The sequence below is a fragment of the Larus michahellis genome, chromosome 1, assembly GCF_964199755.1.
Source record: "Larus michahellis chromosome 1, bLarMic1.1, whole genome shotgun sequence".
NCBI classification, from domain to species: domain Eukaryota; kingdom Metazoa; phylum Chordata; class Aves; order Charadriiformes; family Laridae; genus Larus; species Larus michahellis.
Genome location: NC_133896.1, coordinates 11,572,329 through 11,595,147, shown reverse-complemented (window position 1 = coordinate 11,595,147; position 22,819 = coordinate 11,572,329). Strand labels below are relative to the sequence as shown.

The following is a 22,819-nucleotide window of genomic DNA, read 5'->3' as shown; positions in this document are numbered from 1 at the left end:
CTCAGTTCCCTGTGCCAGATCAAATGAAGTCTGGAGCCAAGTTTGAGGTGCAACATACAGCTTATACTTGGCCCTTAGATTCATTTCACATTTTCTCTCATATTTTAGTGAACGTACGTGAACAAACCTGCATTCAGGTATGTGATAGCTCACACTAGTTGGGAAATGTCCCACATGCAGAAGTCATGTGAATTTTGGTGTAGCAGCACCACCTTTGCAGAATTACTTAGTTATTTTTCAGTATTTTTCAGTAAAAGAGGAAAAGCATTCTTCAGTAAAAGGTGAAAAGTGCCAAGACGTGATAGCTAAAAACAATATAAAGCATTAATCATCACAAAATTTTTTGTACCACTATACTTAGGACTCAAGATATTTATATCATAATGATGTCTTGGATTAACAATTGATTAGTACTATCCCACCAAGACAGATATTGTACCTGACCAACTCTGTTCTACCACAACTGAGACTGAATGCAGCCACTTCTTAGCTATTCAGGACTGAATGCAGCTACTTCTTAGCTATTTTACTCCGGTAAGGACTTTAAATTGCCAAGAGCTCAAATTATCTTCAGATAAAATCTGTCTAACATAGACAGCTGTGTGCAATGTCCTCTATAACTTTTATAGCACCATCAACAAAGAGAGGATAATCATCTCACGGAGGTTTTTTTTCAGAATGTATTACCCAAGTGGTTATGGGCAATACTGAGCTCAGTTTCATCCCAGATCAGTTCAGCAATGAGCTTTATATGGGACCAGTCCATAAGGAAACAAATATATTGCTTTATTGGTCCCAATATACCAAAAGAAACAAAAGCTATTTGGACATTTAACACGGAGTGCAGTCTGTAACTTAAAATTAATCCCTCATATGGCTCTGTGTTATCTTAGTTTAGAGGTAAATATTTCTGCTTCCGCACGTATAAACTGAATTGCGTCCTCAATGAATGTGTTGCTCACATTGGTTTCACCTGGACTAGCTGCCATGCAAAGGGGGCTGGAGTGTCAGGGCTTGGGGAGAAGAGGTACAGAAGCAACAAGATGGTTTTGGGTTGTTCTTTTTTTGTTATTGTTTTTCTTTTTCTCCTATAAGAGCAAATTCTGGATATTTCAATTGGTATCGTAGAAACACAGAGACGATATAAACTTTGGCACGCAAGTATGGTGGCCTCCTGGCTGCAACCTCATTAACTCACTAGAAATAACACATTATCCTGTAACTGGGTGGATCTGCCTGCACAACTACAACATTCAGCACATCAGTTTTGGAAAATGAGCCACAATTAAACATATTGTAAGGTTTTCCATATCATGAGTACAATTAGATCCAAATCTTGTCGGCCCATGTCCTTATCTCCCAGATGTCAACAAAAAAAAATTGAACAACTCTCAAAAAGACTTATTTCAATGTAAAAAGTAGAACTATTCGACTTACACACTAATTGCACTAATTGATCATTTATAAGCTGCATTACTTCGGAAGGTGTTTGGGGTTTTGTTTTGTTTTGTTACTTTAAAGGCTCCTTTAAAAGTTGAGTTACTAAAAGGAACTGACAGCTATAAAATATAAAACCTTTTACAAAAAAAAAAAAAAAAAAGGTGTAGTTCTCAGTTTTTCAAGGCCTTTGATTCATTTTGTATGGATTTTTTAGGCTTTCTGGTCTCTTAGTATCTGCTTCAGTAATGACTTTCTTTGGAGAGTTCAATAACACGGCCGCAACACAATTGCTTACCATTAACAGTTAACAGAAGAGCAGCTGTGCACAGCAAGTCCTTCGTTTGGAGAGGTACCATTTTATTTTATTAGAAATTGATTTTTGAAGCCCTTTCATTATTAATTTGTTTAAGCAGGGAATGCTCCAGTAGCTGAGTGAGACCTGCCTCGCTGACATCTGGAAATGGGTTCAAGATTTTTTTTTAATTTTTTTTTTTTAAGTGAAGGGGAAGAGAGAATACTACCTCTTCTCTATCCATATGTTTAATCTAAGAATTGTAAGACTTTAGGGACAAAATTACTTTTCTGGATAATCGGAGCTGCAGCATTATCTTTTTTTTTTTTTTTTTAATCATCTGTGAATTTCTTCATTTACACCTTAGGAATATCCTAGTAAAATACTGGCATAAGCAATGTAAGGGGGCTTTTCTCTAATTAATTAAAGTTCCCTTCATATTATACTTATTTATTATATAGATAAACAAAGTAAGGTTAAATACAAGGCAAATCTACTGTAAAAAAGGGAAAGAATAAAACAGTTCTTATAGCTGTGCTTTACAGCACTGATATTATAAAGATCCTGAGGAGATTAACACACCTGCTGATGTTTAAACAATGCTATGAATTTAAGTATAAGTTAATGAATATAATAGCATGCTGAATCTTAAAAAAATTTCATGTTAGACATATTCCTGGCTTGAATCCCTGCCCTTCAGAGGATCACTGAGGAAGTCATTTTCTCTCTATATACCTGTTTCTTCTATCTGCAAAATGAGGACGGTGATAATTTTATTAATTTTAAACCAGAAGACGTTTTATTGCTTTTAAACCAGAAGATGTTTTGGGGATGAAAATTAAGTCGCATGTTATATGCCATTCAGTATAGATATGCCCTGCAGTACAGCATAAAATAATCTAGGGGTGTTTGAGAACACAAAGCCTCCTAGAACAGGACTGGAGAACCTTGTAGTATAGAAGAAACAAAACAGGGCCCCGTGTTGTCCATCGGGAAAGGCTGCCGGCACGTGTCGTCCCTTCTGCCACACCGTGGGGCTGTCTGAGGGATGCTAATAAAACTCTGAATTGTTCTGTTTATTAGTACAGATATACCTTTAAAGCTGAGGGAGAAGACGAGCTTAAGAAACACCTGTACGCGTGACTAAGACATGTTCAGATGTGCTGAAAGTAAGAATTCAGATTATGTAGGAATTAAATTCCAACACTGCAATCTTGTTCAGTATCTACTCTTTTAGCTAAGAAGGACTTCAACTTCACAGATACTTTGCAGCTTGAATTCAGTCCTTCTTCAGTAAATAGAGTCTTATCTCCATAAATAACAGGACTGCTAACATCTCAAAAGGCTACTTCATGTCTAGTACACCTGGAAGTCCGGCAAAGAATTGGTCTCCTTAGGAAATACTATTTCTCTTCATGAGTGTGAAGTTCCTAATGTTCACCTAACAAGTTGATATTGTAGCACTTTTAATGGCTTTCTCATAGTTATATGAGCCTGGGCGTAGCCAAAACCAAACCCTCCACTACCCATTTCCTTTCATCTCCCACCCTTATTTCACGTGGATAAGGTCAAAAAAAGATGACAGATATATATGTCTAGCTTACGTGATAAGAGAAGGGCCACAGAGCTGCAGGCTGGAGGCTATTTTTTCCTCCATGGAAAACAAAACAAAACAAAACAAAACAACACAATACAACACAACACAACAGAGAGAAGTCACAGAGCTATGCGGCATTTTGGGATAGTAGATGTTGCCAGACATACCGCATTGGGAAAGCAAGTTTTAAATTTAATTTCCCAAAGGCCCTTGTTAAATCTCCAGATGAAAGTGGGAAGATTGGGAACAGCTGGGGTCAGGACACTATTTCTTTTTCAATTTTATTTTTGTTATGAATTGCCTCAACTTTTCGGATCTTGATCGAGTGTGGCACATTCCCACCTTCAGCACCCTGCAGACCAAATGCTGTCGCACCAAGTCTAGGTTGTACATTTCTCAATAAAAGCTGCTGAATCTATCCATGTATCATGCCAATGTTATTGCTATATGAACCCCGCTAACTGGAATCTGAAACTATCCATATTAGTGCCACCCTTTCTAGTCTTACATTTGGCAAATATTATTTAGTACACTTCCCTGAGAGAGCTGAGTCGGTGTTGCTGATCAAACTGTTTTTTTACTAAACATTCATCTAAATCAAGAGTGTGTTTTCATTTAAGTAATCCTTTGTAGCCAAACTTTCTTAAGCATATTTATCGCTGTAACCAGAAAGCCTCCTAGATCATATTTAACTGCAAATAAATGTCTGCTGTCTGCAGTCCCAAACATAATGCATCCTTTACTAAGAATCTTAGCCTTACCAAAAAAAACCAAGAGAGGTGGTATCTGGCAAAAAGTACATAAATACAAAGTGTTTTTTAAATGTGTTTAATTAGTAATTGCTACAGTGAAAATACTATGCTTCCCATTGCAGTATTTTAATGAAACATTGACTAACAATTATAATCCTCATTACCTCTATAATTAAGAAGGATTTCAATATTAAAAGAGGAACTGGTTGGTTTGTACCTACACTTCCAAGTAGTCTGCCAAAAAATTAATATTAAATTTTAAAGTGTTCTTTTAGCTGCTTTCTAAGACCTAGCAGTAAAATTAGCTGGGTAGATGCCTCACAAAATGTAAGTAACTTAATATCTGCCAAGCCATATTAAACTACTTTAATTAAATTAATTTATTTTTGTGTAACAGATTTGTCCAATTCTCTGTGGTTAATTATGAATTAAATCTGCAGTATGATCTATATTAAAGTAAAGTACCTTTCTGTCTACATGGAGTCAATGAAGCTCTACATGTGCAAGCCCACAGCAGGAATGCATTCAAGATTAAAAAAAAAAAAAAAAAAGAAAAGAAAAAAGTTTAATTTTTCAAACTCCTGCCACCATAGAAAAATATTTTTGGAAACGTTATTATAAAAAAAAAAAACAAACAACAGCACAAAAAAAAAACCCCAAACAAACAACAAACAAACAACCATTGTGGTTGGTTGAGGTGGTCCTGCTTGAGCAGGAGGGTTGGTGCACGTGACTTCCAAAGTTTCCTTCCAACCCCAATCATTCTGTGATTCTGCGATTGTTGTCACTTATTCTTACCTTTTAAAAATGTCTCAGATATTCTGTATTAGATAGTCCATATCTGGTGAAAGAGCTACATCCTTCCAGAATATTAATCTATTTCAAGTGTCTCTTTGGAGTATCTTATTCTCTCAGGATGACCATATGTCCCTTGTCTTTTAAAGCTGAAAGTTTTGGATATTAAAACAATATGCTGTGATATTCGTCATTTTATGTCTTTGCAAGTTTCAATTGGATTAAAGAAAAATTGGTAAATTCAATGGTCTTGCTAAAATGCTGTCAGATTACTGTTTTTAATTTGAATGAAAAACTATTGAAACCCTATGTCTGGACTAGAATTAGGCAAGTTGTCATCTTAAAATGACATCTTAAAAGCTAATACTAGTTTCTAGAATTAGAAGTCTAAACTCAAAAATTAGGCAGGAAGATGTACATCTACAAGTACTACTGAGAAGGTGTTTCAACATTTGTAATGATTTGTGCTCTCTTGCCATCCCACAGAGTATCCAAATTTTAAACTTGGTGTCTCACAGTTTTCCCAATGAAACTCCTCTGATTTTGATTATTATTTCCGCAAACCTGACTTTCAGAATTCCATAATATCAAATTTCAGGAGGGTTTGCTTAAAAAAAACCCACAAAATACATTTCAGCTTTCTTCAGTGGTAGTGGTGAAAACTGAGTCTTACTCTTGTGTTATACATAAATAATGGAAAACACTTCCATTGCAGGACAAAGGGTGGAAACTTCTATAATAAACCTGTGGATTTTGTAAAGAAACTAGAATTGAAAACATGCATTCAAGACAGCTGAGCCCTCAGACAAAAACAAAAAGGAAGGAAAAGAAATTATTTATATGCCCAGTCCTATCTTGCTTTCTGCAGAGAGCTCAGCTGAAATTCTGTTTGCAAACTGAACACTAAGAAACAGGAAGGGTTTTCTCATACAAGTTATATGTGGGAGATGTTCGGAAAAGCTGATTGTGATTTCCTGTTAAAAAGAAGAAAAGAAGCTGTTAACTAATTCCCCAAAATGTCACCATGTAAATTGAGATTCCTTTTTTTTTCTGAGATGACTCAAGGTAAGCTCTGAGCACGCGGTGGACAGTAGTGCAGGAGAGTGGCCTCAAGGTCGCTGTGGCTGCGAGTCAGACAGGACCATACACAAACCAGTATCACGTCTAACAGGACGCAATATTCACTACATGCCTTTATGGGTCTGGCTTTTCTGGTCAGGCTTGTCAGCCTTTTTTAATTCACAGATTTCAACGCAGCTTGAATTTAATTTTAATGAATCTGATCTCATCCATCACATTGTATCTTCTTGCTACGGAAATTAAGTTTTGTACCAAAAGCTTAAACAACGGAAATCCCTCCCCTATAGCTCCATGAGAATGCTTTGTTTACCTGCGTATCGGTCACAAAGGATTCTCTACGCACTGCTTGCGAGGCAAAGTCTGTGAGCAAAAATGGCCTCTGGTAAAGGTATGCTTGTGACATGAAGACAGTTTGGAATTACAGTTGGTTGTGAAAAAACTCATTTAAAACGTCTGAGCCGTGTGATTTCAATGACTTGACAATTTCACCAGTCAGTCTGTTAACTTGTTTTAGCAATTTTAACATATTTTAACTATTGTTAAGAATTATTAAATGACAAAATATTTAATTTAAATGCTCAGAAAATATCCAAAGTTTGGGCAACTGTATATTGTATAATGAAACTGTAGCATTTCACATTTTTTATGTGTTAATGTCTGTGTTAATGACAGGTGAAATGGACAATTGTAACCTGAATAGAAAATTGTCGTTATGCAGAATCCAAAGTACTTGCAACCTAACTTCATTACATCCACTATAATAATTTTCAGAACGTTTGCAACCAACCACTACGTGGCCTGTACTTAGTGTTTGTATTGATGGATGAACACGGACAGAAAACATACGGAGTCTTCTTTTCATCCTCAGTCAATAAGCCAACAAATGCGATTTAGTTTTTAAGCTGAAAGAAAATGTCTGTTGCTACTTTGTGTCAGCAAACATTATTCTCCCTTTGAGCAAGAGGGAAATTATAAAGGGAAAGTAGAAGAGATTACAGAATAAATTGTAGTCTCACACAAATATGCTTGTTTCCTCAGATAAAAACAGTCTATTCCTTAAAAATGAAGGGCTCTACATGCCCCAGCGGGCTCTGAAGCCTCCCAGGCGACTGGTGCCTGTGGTCAAGCTCACGTTTACATGGTGAAGATGTGTAACCTGGGATTAGATTGATGTGGGAAGAGGAGAGGGACAAAAACCTGCAAGAAATCTCTTGGGAGTCTCTGCGTCTTGGCTTGGGAGCTTCATTTAAGCTCAAGCCCTTGCTCTTTGACCAAGCTGCATTCTGTGGAGGTCTGTGTACTATGTTTGACTTTGCTGATCCTGACCTGGACTCAGGGACTTCCTGGCCTGACCACAGAGCTGCCTTGTCACTATAGACTTGTCAGGCTGACATGTGAAGCTGACCCCAGCACAAGCACTGAGTGCACCAGAAGGTCTCAATACTTACAACTTTTTTAACCTTGTCCTTTCCACACATTAATATTTGTGTTGAAGACAAAAATAAAAAAGAAATAACACCCCACTTCCTAAAACAAGCACTGAGTACGCTGTTACTTCTGAACTGACAGTAACAGAGTAAGACTGGAACTAGGTAGAAAAGCTCTCTCCATGTGGATGAGTACCTTTGCCCTGGCTAATCCATCTGCTGTACACTTCCACACTGGCCCAGCAGTGCCGGTCCTCTTTGATACTCTCTACACCGACAGATACTGCAAACACAACTAGACATTTTATGAAAACAATTTCATGTGATGTTGTTTCTGTTGTTCTGAATGACCGTATTAAGATTTCTAAGTGAGTTTTTTTTCAAATTTTCTTTTGGAAGTTGTGGAAAACAGAGAGCTACCTGCCAGAAAAGGACCTGGGGGTGTTGGTTGACTGCTGGCTGAATATGAGCCAGCAGTGTGCCCAGGTGGCCAAGAAGGCCAACAGCATCCTGGCTTGTATCAGGAGCAGTGTGGTGAGCAGGACTAGGGAAGTGACTGTCCCCCTGAACTCGGCACTGCTGAGGCCTAACCTCGAATACTGTGTCCAATTTTGGGGCCCTCACCACGAAAAAGACATTGAGATGCTGGAGCAGGTCCAGAGAAGGGCAGCGAAGCTGGTGAGGGGTCTGGAGCACAAGTCTCATGAGAAGCAGCTGAGGGAGCTGGGGTTGTTCAGCCTGGAGAAAAGGAGGCTAAAGGGAGACCTTATCGCTCTCTACAACTACCTGAAAGGAGGCTGTAGCGAGGTGGGGTTCGGTCTCTTCTCCCAAGTAACAGGCAATAGGACAAGAGGAAACGGCCTCAAGTTGCATCAGGGGAGGTTTAGACTGGATATTAGGAAAAAAATTTACACTGAAAGGGTTATTAAGCACTGGAACAGGCTGCCCAGAGAAGTGGTTGAGGCACCATCCCTGGAGGCGTTTAAAAGCCGGGTAGACATAGTGCTTAGAGATATGGTGTAGTGATGGTTTTTGTCAGAGGTAAGTTGATGGTTGGACTAGATGATCTGAAAGGTCCCTTCCAACCTAGGCAATTCTATGATCCTATGATTCTAAGCTCTTCTTGTTGTCCTTCATATCCCTCACCAGATTCAGCTCCGAGTGGGCTTTGGCTTTTCTAACCACGTTTTTACATGTTTCAACAGTGTCTCTATATTACTCCCAGGTCACCTTCCTTCACTTCTCGTACCCTTCCCTTTTAAATTTAGAATTTTATCAGGTACCTTCATCACCTGGAGACAGAGTTTCCTGTCTTGATTCTGTCACAACTCCACGAATGTGTGTAAAAGGGACAATGCATTCTTACAATGCTGAAACCATCTCTTGAAAGAAAGACTAATTGGTGATATATAACTTTAAATATAAGAATGAGTATACATTACATCCTTCCTAAAAGTTCCATTCAATTTATTTGTTTATTCTTCTGAGCTCTTTTATTAAATTACTGTCTACTGACTTTTGAGTTGTTCAGAGCCCATAGAATGGCTGATAGAAATCTCTCAATCGCTCTTGGCATAGTCATATCAAATGGATGGTTGCCAGCACAGTAATAGAGCATAGCATTTCTCTTCACAAATATGCTGCCATCGAAACCAATGAAAATGTTGATACTAAGTACCATCACTAATCTTTAAAATTATTTTAGGCAAGACACACTTTCTTAAATAATTTAAAGAAGAAAAACTTCAGTATGAGGAGACTCATACTGACTCTTTAAATCAAGCTGATGAAAACTCTAACTGAGAGAGGTAGAAAAAAAGGTTTGAAGCTCATGGAGGTATCCTGCATCTTTGGTTCTTCTCTGCCATTTCTGCCTTCATTTTTGAGAATGAGCTGAACTGAGTATATTCTAGGGAAAAACAGTTAATGAACAAAATGAAGCAAGTAATGTATTAATCTATAAAGAGAGAAGCTGACCTCAATGCAGTCTCTCATGTTTCTATTGGGGCATACAGTAAAGTAAACACAGGAAGTTGCCATACAGTTCCCTTTTATGCCTAGCACTGGTTCTGCTATCTCTGCAAATATCAATATATATGTGCTTATCTACATATTTCTAACACTCAGCTTTCTGGCACATCCAGATCTATCCATGCACACAAGTATCTTCCTAAATCTGGCTTGCCTGGATTTCATATTTTATTCTTCTTCAAAACAAAACCAAAGGTAACACCACATAGAATGTAGTTTTCTCCTCTGTAAAAATGACATTTTGCATAAGGAACATTTGATGTACTAATTACATCCTTACAAAACTAAAGGAAGCAAATACTTTGGTATCATTAGTTCCTCTACCTGATGCTCTTAGCTATTTTTGTAAAATAGTGTTTCCTACTCTTATTCTACTGCATCTAATTCCTATTGTATCTAAGCCTAATGCCATTTGTTATAGTGTATAAAGAAGGTGGTCAGATGAAAGGAACTGGGCTTAAATGCCATGTGTCTCAACCTAGGTCATAGTCAGAAGGAAGCTGTCGTGGCCTCTTGATAGAGACAAGGGAACACAACTGTACTGAAGAGGCAGACGAAACACAGCTGAAAATGATTTGAAATCATGTATGTGATGCTAGAGGACTGTACAACAGTAACAAAAATACATGTAGGAAATGAGGGGATATGTGTAATAAAAAAAAATAATCTAATATTTCGCACATTCTTTCCACACATGGGGTAGCTCATAGAAAGATTCTTTTGTGCTGCTGGTTACTATGGTGACAAGGACAGCCCAAGAGCCTACTTAGGACAGCAGTGATGTACCATCTAGCCCATTACTCCAGGCAGTGGGATACTATCAGATAAAAACATTAGGTCAAGAAACCTGTGACTGAAGACACCCTCTATAGCTTAGAGGTACTAAAGATTGATTCTTTTTAAGAGAGGAAAGACCGAGTGGGTATTTTTCAGGTAATAATGAGCAGACTGATCTATGCATTTTAATTTTGGGTTTTGATACTTCCAAATACTCTCACAAATATCATCACTATGGAGAAATTAATCTCTTTGAAGCAGGCTTACCTAAGGCCAATATAATGAAGCAACGTTTTACAATTTACAATATAATTTTCAAAAATCAAATGTGAAAATCAACCTTTCCAGTATATGAAACTTTATTTAATTTTCAGAACATTCGTGTGTATCAGATAGGTCTCTGCAAACTGAGACAAGAAGTTTACAAAAGGAGGAAGATGGAAAAACTTCTGCAAATATCGATTTTAAAAATCTAAACCTCAAAGGGCCTACTGATTTGAGCTATAAATGCAAGGAAGTGGGAAGGAGATGATGCACAGAACAACACACATACAACTTAAGGACTGTCAGGCTGCTCCAGGTTACTCTATGTGTGTATAAAATTTAAGAATTGGAGAATTACACAGGAATTTTTGAAGGCAAGTTCTGACAGGAGTAAACACCTAATAAGGAGTTAGGCATTTAGCTATGGAATAAACAGGAAGTGTGAGGATGTGAGTATTATATTAAATATAAATTTGTGTTTAGATGGAGTATATACAAGCAACAGATCCACCTGAAAAATAGGGAAAAGAAGCTTCTCCCATTTTATAGATGTGCTTTAAGGAAGAATACATAAAGATCCTGAGGCTCTTGCATGGCGTTGGTAAACAACTGGAGTAGACCAGCTAGCTAGGTATGAGAATATACTTTTCTGCATATAAGATAATCTTACACTTGAAAGTTAATTTCCTAGAGATTGCCACAGAGATGTATTTAAGAAACACTTCTTTTTCAGCACTTGGAAACATCACTATACAGTAAGCAGTGACAAATGGTGACCCCAAACACAGTACTAATAGATCCCAAAAGCATTGAAACAGAACACTTGGAAATAAAAGAGATATGAAATTAGCATTTTCAATATTTTTTTTTTCTGCAACACCTCACTGTATTCATTTCATCAGCCCCTAGCATGACAAAACAAACAGGATTCAAGTGCTATGGAATATTTCTTCCTGTAAACTAGCCTAAGGCAATTTCTCTGCCTGTGCTACCAATTGTGCTAATGCTACAGTAACAGCTTTAGAATAATCCCCCTCACCCTCAGAAACACCGATGGTCTTATATAAACAGAAGAGAAAGGATCTCAAAAGATCTCAAAGGTCTTCCTTAACCAGTTGTAGACAAGAGACAAGACACCACACACGATTGTCTTTCCTGTACCGGACATGTTATTCTGTCATTGATAACAGCATCGCTTAACAACAACAGCGGCAGCACAGGCAGTATGCCTTACCATAAAACAAGCCTTTCCATTAGCTAGTACACATCAAAAAATCAAGTTAAGGCTACTGATCACCTAAGTTCATTAAAATATACATCTACTTAAATTAATTACTGTGATTCAGTAACAGGAATCTTCAACAGGTGGAATAGATGCTGGTTGAAATAATCAAGTTGTATTCATTGACCTTAGCTCTAATAGCAAAGACATTGTCAGAGATCATGGATTCTGCAGGCAGGACATAAACATAGCATGGTGCAGTCGTATTTTCACTGACTTTAACCACAAGATTATCTGTCTAGTCAGCAAGTCACTATTTTTAAAACTAGACAGGTACAAAAATCTCACTGGCAAATATTCAACTGTCACACACACAAATTTACACAACACATAGAAAGCAATACAAACATAAAATTTAACAGTTCAGCTTTTCAAAGGACATCATCTTCTGTTCCTCTTCCTGTAAAAATTACCAGTTACATATTTCACTTCCAGTTTCTTCCCCTTCATACTAGCTTTATGCCAGAATAATTTCACAGACTTTGAGTTACTTCTGATATACAGAAACCTCGTCCATGTAAAAAAGTCATCTTTGGTTATCTTTTATGGCTCGTAACCAATTCAGAATATTTTAAGGCAATACGTGACATAAGACAGTTCTTTAGGAGAATTCAGTTACCTGGGTAATACCTAGCGAGGCCAGTTGCACTACCAAAAACCTGCCATAATAAAGTGGGGTCTTCTTCTCTGTTCCGCTTGAATACATCATCCAACGCTGCCGTCCAGTTGAGTTCATTTAACACGATCGTTGCTGTCAAAGAGAAAACATATTTGGTATTACAAAGTTACATCCTACCACGAACAACGACTACAAAAAGAAAACTGAACTATTGAAGAAAGTAATAGCATTTCATTTAACTAATCAACAAAGTAAATTTAAAGAAACACTCCTCTTCCTTGGAAATCTAAGTTCCTCATGCTCTCTCCTTCCCCTTGCATTATTTGCATGCAATGACCGTTGGTTTATTTGCATAGCCAATATCTTGTACAAATACTTTATTTCTGAGATGTCGCTCTAACTGCACTTCCCAGTTATAGAGAAATAAATGCAAGCATATAAATTTGATCTTTCTACTAATTACAACACACTGCAATAAGAACAACTAGGCTGATGTCAGCAAAAGTGGGTGAGTCTTTTATAAAGGTAACAAAGATGTCCCTTTCCAAACGGATGCTGTAAAAGGATTACATGGGAAAAAGACAATGATGAGTTACCTGAATTGTAACAATAAGGTGGCACCACATGCACAATAGTATTCATTATCACCTGCTAAAAAGAACCTAAAGCTCATAGATGTGATCAGTTACAGAAAGACCAGTAATGTGAACATTAATGTTTATGAGTTGGGTCGGCAATGAACTTGAAATACAAGGAAATTCACATTTCAGCTAAATACTATGTGGCCAATTATACAGAAACTTATATTTACAAAGTTGTCCTGTACCAATGCTTATTTTAATCATGAAAATATATAATACATTAACATGTTCTACGCCTTTTTCAAGAAAAAGATGTGTCGGGAGACTTACTTTAAAATTGATGAACACTGCTAGAGTAATAGTTGACTATAGTGAGTAGCCAATGAAAATTTATTGTGATACAGAATATCTTATGATAAAATTTATGAAAAATCATGCTTTTCACCTCATTTAATCAGCTGTAATTATCTCATCAATTTCCCTCAAAAAATATGAATAATGTTAGGCAATAGCAGAAATTCAGTTAATTAGAAAGACCAAGGGCTTTTTGTTGATTTGGTCACTAATTCTTTCAAGTTGCCTAATGGCATTGTAAGTAATGTTTCTAAAACCAAACCACCTAGATCAGCAAGCCAAGAGTGGAAAGGGAATTAGAGGGGAAAAAAAAATTGAAAATAGGTAAAGATGTTGAAATAAATCGTATGAAAGCCACCACTGTAATACAGATCCTGCTTCCACTATGGTAATGCACACAGGAAAGAGAATTCAAGTTCTCTTGCAAATGGGCAAGTCAAGCTGAAATAAAAAACAGTTCATGTTTAGGGCACAGGAATGGCATCAAAGTACAAAATTTGGTACATAGGCCTACATTCTAGACTTCTGCTACTGTGAAAAAAAGAAACAATAAAAATAAGAAAAGGTTGAAAGTAAACATTTGACAGCCCGTTTCCAAAGTGAAGCTGTTAACAGGTACTAGAGAAATGAGCTCGCAACATTAAATTTTATAGGCTTGTTTTTAAAGGTTAAGCAGAAAATTGCTACACTCTGTGTTTTGCAGAAAGGTTTATCTGTTTTTTTCAAAGTAGTTTTAAGATAATATTACTCTCTCAAGATATCGCTTTTTATAGAAATATTAAATTAAATTTCCAACTCTTGAGATTCCCTGTAAGCAGGTACTATAAACTTCTCTCTTTGTCAAGTAGGTAATTATAAATATATATATTTACTTAAGAAAGAAGAATGATTCCCTGAGGTACCATGAGAAGTTAATTATCATTTTAAAATGGCTACTGTTCAATTATCTCTTTCAGATCCCATTTGATCTGCTGTGTAATTAAGAAGTACAGACTTTCTCAACTTAACTTGGTTTCAGATCTTACTTCCAGAAGTGGATCCATGAAACTATTAGAAGCTCTGCCATTTACTTAGACAAGAATTTCCTTTTCTGCTTGAATTTTTATGTTTTTCGTGTTACCGTTTCCTCATCTGATGTACAGAGTACTTGGCCCAGGGGAAGCCGGTTGTTCCCAGTGGCATTTAGCGCACTGGAGCTTGGGACACTGACTTAAGGCACATTGGAGACAATAATTCTTACCTCTCTGCCAGCTGACAAAGCATTTAGTTTTCAGTGTCCTCTATGAATTCCCAAGTCCCATAACAATATAAACCAATGATTTTCTTTGGCCTTGTGACCTGACTTAAAATTGCTGCAGCCTCCACCCCCAAATCTGCCAGTGCCCTTACCACCTTGGTCAGACCGCTGACACCTCTCTCCAGCAAAACATTTAAACAGGAAAAAACATAAATGTTTTTCTAAATGGGTGGCTCTGCGCCCCATGAAAAAAACCTCTTTGCGTATAAAGAGTGATATAATATTTCTAAAGAGAGGATTTCCTTCAGACAGTAAGCTTACTAATGAATAAACTATATTCAATAAAGCTATATTAAACACATTACTGTACATTTACAAATAGTGTTGCAGAGATGTAACATCACCCAAAAATATATAGCAGAGGCATATATATATATATGGACATATATGTTTTCACACAGCTCGGCACGTACACAGTCATATGTATAAAAAATGTATCTAAAATACATGCATATACAAAAAAAGGAGAAACTAAGGAGACAATCTACAAATAGTAAAATAACTGAGTACTGAAGTACTGAATAGATATATTGGAACTAATAATTTCAGCATTTTATTAAACTTATTGAGATTAGGTTATAAAGTAAGAAATATATCTTACTAGATCTTATTTGTAATATTCGTGGAGAAGTGATGCTTTATAGTCAGTCAAGAGTTTTATGATCTTATTTATGTACCACTTTCCCCTTCCTCCTTCTCCTCCTCCTCTACAACTTTCTCCCAGAGACAAACACAACACTTAAAAAACTCTAAGAACTTGCAGCAAGGGGAAAAAAAAAAAAACAACAACCCAACACATAAAGTCGGAATTAAAAAAAAAATAAAATTAATGTTAAATTTAAGATGAGCAACAAGAACACCGCACAGAGAAAGAAATCTGTGAAAGGTCTACTGACAGTATCTAACATATCTGTTCTCAAATACCAAAAAACATACCTTCCTGCGCTCCAGAAATTCACAGTTAAGTGCCCGAGTCTCGTTTCAGGAATAAATTTTGACAACACACATGTAACTTCAACATATATCACCTTCCTCTTAATTCACTTTCCCATTATGACAACAACAATTTGTGCTTGGAACAGACACACTGAGTCTATTTGGTGGGACTGATATGTAAACAGCTGATCGTGCAATCATTAAAACAATTACTTCTGGAGCAGTTTGCTATTTGAAATTCATATTTGCTCCTTTCATTCAGGGTTTTTTTCTTGGTTTGTTTGTTTTTATTCCACATGCAAATATACTTGGTATCGAACGCACCCACATTTGTGTTAACTGATCTAGTAGTCAGTAAATAAGGAAAAAGGTGCTGGGAATTTTAGCTTTAATAATTTGTTTCTCTAAGTGTTTTTCCATGACTTATATTACTCTTTTATTTCTGGTTAAGAATACACCCTGGACTTCAAAAGGCAAGTTGTAAATCAAGTCCCCAGTTTTTTGTTTGTTTTTTTTTTCTTTTAATGCAATACCTCTGGTAATAGGCAATTTCAAACCAATACCTCTAGACTCTGATTTAAAGCCTATGGCAATGGATTTGAAACTTGCCAAGCAAAGAAAAGCAAGCAAAACCACTCATAAACAGCAACAAAACTATTCTTCGAAAGGTTCCTACTAAAATATCATGATTTTCAATTTGCACAGAAAAATCAATGCAGTGCAACTTTCACTAGCTCAGAGTAGAGACCATGGCACCTGTCAGAGGACCCTAATTTGAGAGACAAGGATTTATATTGAGTTCATGCATATAGTGAGAATTTCATTTATTTTTCTGTTATTAAAAAAATGTGTTTTACAAAAATAAAATGTTTAGAGGTGTTATAGCCACACCAACTGAGATACTGTATGTCCTAGAAACACTTGCCTTTCTTTTTGAGTTAACTTCTGTACAGGAAAGAGCTTTTGACTGATAATTGGCAGAAAATCTAGTTGGAGACAACTCTCCAATAAGCTTATTTCCAATTCTGCTAAAAGAAGTCTTTGAAGACTACTACTTCAAAGTACTTCAACTGCTACCTTTCACTTGATGTGGGCAAGATGAAAAAATAAAATTTATCATCACACAATAGGAAGCATCATTCTTTCTGGCTAATTCCACTGAACTCCATCCATCTTTTCCTTTTCCCCCTCTTCTTTATGACATGAGGTTTAAGGGCCTTGACAAGGAGTGGATTCAATTTTCCTCTGCAAATGCAATCAATAAAAAAATAGCGAGCACTACCATGCTCTCTTTAAAAGAACTGGAATACACTTCTGATGATTTATTCAATGTATAGGCCCTGGCCTGCATACAAGGTAAAGTACAACTTTATTTGAAAAGCCTGAAAGCGATTTACTATATCTGAAAATATGTCAGCTGCGGTTCCTTGATGCGGCGGCTACGCATGCACCGGGTAGAACAGAAGGGAGCTCCTCAGCAGTTCATTAATCTTCTTTTAGTGTGTGGAATATATTACACTTCCACATCCTATTTAATGAACTTGACTCGCTGATTTCTTTAAAGATAACACCGACTAGTTATTGCTATGAATTAAATACATATTTGCAGTCAAATATTGTTATTTAAAAGTGAGCACAGAGGGACAATACATTTGCAAGTGCATATTTTTATATATATGTGTGTAGACAGAGTCTTCCATCTGTAGCCATGCTAATCAGATATTATAGAAATTCTACTGAAGATATAAACTAGTCTTCTTTATGATTTATGTGTTTACTAAATTTTTCAATATTACATTCCTTCCAGATTATGTTCGATTACATAGAATGTTACACACTCTCAGCTGTCATTGGAAAGTTGTACTTCCATCTCATTTTATATTGGACTAAGAAGGAATGGTCTTTTTTTATTTTAACATATTTCTAATTAGATTTTTGCACTGGCTTATATATGTGTGTGTGTATATATACACGTATACACACGCACACATACATATTTTCTACCTAATTCCCAAATATAGTAATTTGAAGGACTATTCTGGCAGTACCACAACTTAGATTCATGAATTTAGAGTCATGTTTTAAGCCATCTAGGTCTCTTATGCAAAGTTCGGCATGAGCAAAAGGCCAGAGCAAAAGACAGATTATAGTGGCTCCAAACTGAACACTGTCTCCAAGGTAACTGGTCCTTGGAGTGGAATCAGAAATCTGAATTTAGATACTTAGGCTTTCCACAGAAAACCTGAGGAAACTGTCCAACGCAAAACAGTCATCCAAAAAGACTTCACAGCTGATTAGAAAACAGAGGAGAGTAACAGGAAGATTCTGAGAGCTAGGGGAACCGGGGAGTGTTTTGTCCAACATCTCTGTAGAGGTTAAGCAAATAAATCAGAGCTCAAAGGATGCGCTTCCATCCACTTACACTGTTAGAGCACACTGTGAGATACTGATGGATTGTAAGAGTGTGCATCTACAAACTTTATGTTTAAATATTGTTCGCACACGTACTCCACAGCACCAAATTTATCAGACTAGTAACAAATATTGTAATAACTTGTATTTAGTTTGAATACATCCACCAGCTGATTTGGAAGTGTTCTATTTATTTAGCTATTCAACTAAATACTTTGAAAGGTAAAGAATTATAAATAGGAACAATATTACAAACTGAATAGACTTTGTTCATTTTTATCAGAACAAGGATTTACAAATGCAGAGGAAATGTATTATTTTCATTTAAAGCATGGGAGGAAAAGAAAAAAAAAGTCTTAAAATTTAACATACAATAGCTATTATATAGTGACGTTTCCAAATGGATAGGTCATTACTTTAAGTGATGCACTGCTGAATCCTGTATATATAAATCACTTACAAAATCTTGCTCTGAAAGTAGCATTTGTATTTCCTGTCATATCAGAATTTAAAATTACTGGATAATCAGATCTGTTTGGGTAATGTGCACTCAATGATGCATAAAAAGCAAAGTATTAAAATACAATTTTTAGCATATGGAACAATAATGAAATCAAATAATTTCAACATCTAAGATTGCTGAAAGAAAATTTTATAAAGTAGATATTTTACACTCTCAATTAAAAGCATAAATGATAAAATGTCATGTACTTCTGTCTTTAAATGAACAACTTCTCTACTCCCCATTAGATATCTGACATTATGTCCCAGAGACTTCTATAAATAATTCTCTGAAGAAGTCACTGAAGTCTAGCATACTGTTGTGTCTGTGTCAAATCAAGTAAATTAATTGGCAATGCCATACGCTGTCTGCTGCCTGGCTTAGCCGCCACATGCTGATAGCTAAAGCAGAACAGTAAAAGCTCGTTAAAATAAGAAACGCCCAGGAGAAGGAGATGAGAATAAAAATGTCAAGAAGGGAAGACAGAATTAATCTTCTATTACAGCTCAACAAAAAAGAGTTAATACAATGCATAGTCATAGACTCTTCCGTGCACACTCATAATTTTTCAACAAGTTATTTATCTCTATGAAACACAAAAGACACCCATATTATATGTTGCAAACTACTGTCAATAACAGTATTTGTGCATCTAAAAAGTTGGGAAGGATCATTGCTTCCTCTAATATCAAAATGTACCAGCATGTATTCTAGAATGGTATAATACCCGATGTAAAAAACATACAGTACTCCAGGGTTTTTATTTTCTGGGAAGACCAAATATATGAAAGATACCGTTGATTAGAGTGTTTCTGGAGGACTTTCAGATTTTGTAGAGCTATGCGCAATGTAAGAACCTCAGTAAAATGTAAAACAGAATGAACTTATTAAAGTAATTACAGAGCGTCCTGATTTTTTAATATTTATTATTAGTTGTTACGGGTGACTTCAAAGTAGGGCCTCTAATTGGAAATAATTTTCTTTAAAAAAAAAACAAAAGCAACAAAAACAGATGAAGTATTATTTTTAAATGGTTAGGTTGTATTTTTATGGAAGTATCAGACATTAAATACCAACAAAACACCCACTTAGAAAGTAATGATGACTATATTACACATATTAACTCTGGTCTTCCTTCACTTTGCTCTAATTTTTGTTAGCATTTCAAAGGATATCATAGTGACACTCAAATTAAACTAACTATAGAGATATGCTTGATCTTTAATGAAGACTTCTCTCTATAAAGAATTTTAATTAGGTGTTAACAAAAACAAACAAAACCAATCAAAAGACTGTCTGGAAATGCTGTTCTGAAATAATTTCCTAAACTTTGTCTTCCGTCTGCCAGGGTACCACCGCTTCAATAACTTTCCAGTCACTAGAGCATCTTACAAGATCAGTAAATCCTCAGCTGTAGCTGGGTTAAGTGAGAAGGAAAACAACTAGAAACAGACCCACTCATGCAAAAATGTTCTCTCTCCTGCCTCATGCTTTCTGCAATTCTTCAACTATTTTGCCAATTCACATTATAATCTATATCACTTGTAGTCTGAAAACAGCTAATTCAGAAATGGAAGCTATCACATGTAAGTTTTATGTAGATCATCTACTAAAAAATTCTTACGATTTTTCTTACAACATGTATGTTGTCCATCAACAGCAATCCCTTCTGTCTTCTCTGTAGACATGGTAAATTGAAAGCACAAGCATCTCCAGCAGAAAGAGAGATACATTAATACAATAAAATAAAGATTTCTTGACACTGTCTGGGATACTGTGTGTTTGTTTTGTCCATTATGGCAAAGAGATGAATTGCAGGTGGACGAAGTGCTGAGAATGGCCACTAAGATACCTGGTGAAGAACAGAAAACCTGTCTTCTGGAAGCAGACAAAGAAGCTGAGTAATACAGTCTAGAAAAATAAGGCAGAGTCAGAAAGCAAGCCCAGCCCTGAAAAGGGTATGTAAGCATAAGGATGGCGCTGGCACACTAACAAATGGGTGTGCACTACTTAAGAATAAATTAGATCAGGTAATTTGGAGGTCTCTTTTTAGAGCAGAAGGTCTTAGAATGGCCTTCTGGTAGGAGACACAAGCAAGGAGCCCAGATCTTTTGAGACGGAGCTCGATCTGTTTATCAAAGGGATGATATGGACTAGCTAGATGAAGAGTTGGGTTTGTCGAGCAAAAAGCTGTTTCCTGCCCTGTTCTGGTATAGCACCCTTTGTTACCAATAAAGAAAAGGTCCTTTCAGAAACTGAAATTTAATAACCACAAACAATGCAGTTTTATACAGAGTTAGTACAGCACACGGATCAGTAGTAAAACCACTTTTCTTATTAATTTTTAATTAATTTATATTAAATATCTGCTAATAAAGTATGAATAATTTTTACTACATTAACATATTTCTCTGTGTAATACATACCTATGTATATATTATTAAAATTTACATATTATAAAATTATTATCTATACATTATATAGATCATATATGGAGAACACACATCTATATAATAGACAATATTTTTTTCTGAGGTTTAGGTCATTTTAATAAACACTAAAATAATACAGTAGATTTGGCTAATGTATTCTAATCTAATCCCCATATAAATTAAATATTAATGAATAGCTAGCTGGTTTAATCTATCTAAATGTATCTTTGGCAACAGAAATCAAAGAGATACCAAATGTGAAGGGAATACAATATACAGGTGGGAAACGTGAGAAAAATGATGATGAGACAAGGTCCGTTTCATCACCTGAGCTGGTGCACATGTGACAGCCCCTGCTCCTTGTCAGTACTCTAACCATCTCATGGATGAGTCTTGCGGACTAAAAATAATGACATTTCCACAACCTTTCTTTTTATTGTTGTTGGTGGTGGCGGCGGTTTTGGCCAAAGGTTGCACCAAAGAGGAAAAGGACAGATATTTTTAAAATTCAGCTACCCAAGGAAGAAGACCCCTCTCTCCAACAAATGAAACGTCTGTCCCACGTGCAACTGCATTATGGCTTCTCAGAAGAACATAAAAATAAAATAGAAGTTGTCACTCTACAACCTGAACGTCATCATAGGCATTGTTCCTCAAGTGTTAATTAAGCTTGCTTTGGTGTTGTTTTCCAGGTTATATAGAAGGAATATGAATAAAAGTCTTCTCTCTTAAACACGAAGGGGCTATAGGGTACTAGAAAGGTGAAAGTTCCAAGCTTGCTGCCTGTACAAACAGCTTCTCTCTGAAGACATTGCTATTTCTTGCTATAAACAAAGACTTTGTCTGTATCTTTACATAAGGAAAAATATATTGTTTCTATTTCATCTGTGGCATTCAAACTATGAGGAACGAAACCCAAACTCCCAGTCCTGTGCTTCTGAGATGCCAAGCCGAATTCCACTCCTGGGGTGAACCCTGCCCTCCCTGAAGTTAATGACAAAACTCCTTTCTGCGCAGGGAGCTGAATTCATCCTTCATCTTCAGAACACTGTAACCCTGCGGTGTTCAGACGCTCTCTCTGTACTGAGTATTTTGTCGGTCTAATGCAATAAGTAGATCACAGAATCAGGAGCCAGGACTTACTACTTCAGATTTTCTAAACAAATGAAAAAAACACCACCCTTATAAATCACTTCATAAGACTCAAAATGCCTTTGAAATAATAAAAGATTCAAAAGGATCTCCGGGAATGCAGTAAAATTAAGCTTCTTTGTAGCTCTTTTGTCTGCTTCCATGCTATGAGTACTCTCTTAGGATTCATCTGAATTTTCTGTATTCACTGCTTTATTCACCCCATATAGCAGCTCTTTGGGTGTTCTACAAACAATGTCCAGACACACATTTTTATAATCATGTGCTTGCTGAAGGGCTCCTTGTTTTTAATTTACTTTGAAATATATAAAACCTCAGGAAGAACATTAAAGTTGCAGAAAACAACAATGAACAAAGAAATCTTATCGCCTTATATATACCTACCCTATGGTACAAGAAGACATCTTATTAGCTTAAATTTATCTAACCTAATGGTTTAAACTGTACTGAATTTTAGCTACTTTAGCTTCCCATATTTAAATATGGGCCATAATCCTTCCTGAATTAGTAAATACTGCATAAACACAATGTTTAAAATCAGAGAAGCTGCTGAGTTTGAGACTTCTAAGGGCTTTTATATAGATCATTCCAAACAATAGGAAAAGACTAAAGTATTAAGGAAATATAGACACGGATAGAACAACTGCTCTGCAGAGAAAAAAAAAAGCAACAGGAACCAAAACAGTTAAGAAGGCATTATAAAGACCTCTGTAGTCAGACAGGATTTTAAACAGCTGCTTTCAACTAAAGTCAGGGAAAGAGGATACGGAGTACCACATTTCCTAGGATGAGGAGGA

At 36.2% G+C, this 22,819-nt stretch overlaps 1 protein-coding gene across 7 annotated transcripts in view; it reads right to left on the bottom strand.

The window, feature by feature from the left end:
* CACNA2D1 (calcium voltage-gated channel auxiliary subunit alpha2delta 1) overlaps positions 1 to 22,819 on the bottom strand; it is a 426,351-nt gene that overhangs the window by 113,469 nt on the left and 290,063 nt on the right. For all 7 annotated transcript variants that reach the window (XM_074592546.1, XM_074568628.1, XM_074572617.1 and 4 more), the window contains exon 7: positions 12,357 to 12,488. In XM_074592546.1, coding sequence (XP_074448647.1) covers positions 12,357 to 12,488 — 132 coding nt within the window. The remainder of the gene's footprint in view (positions 1 to 12,356; positions 12,489 to 22,819) is intronic.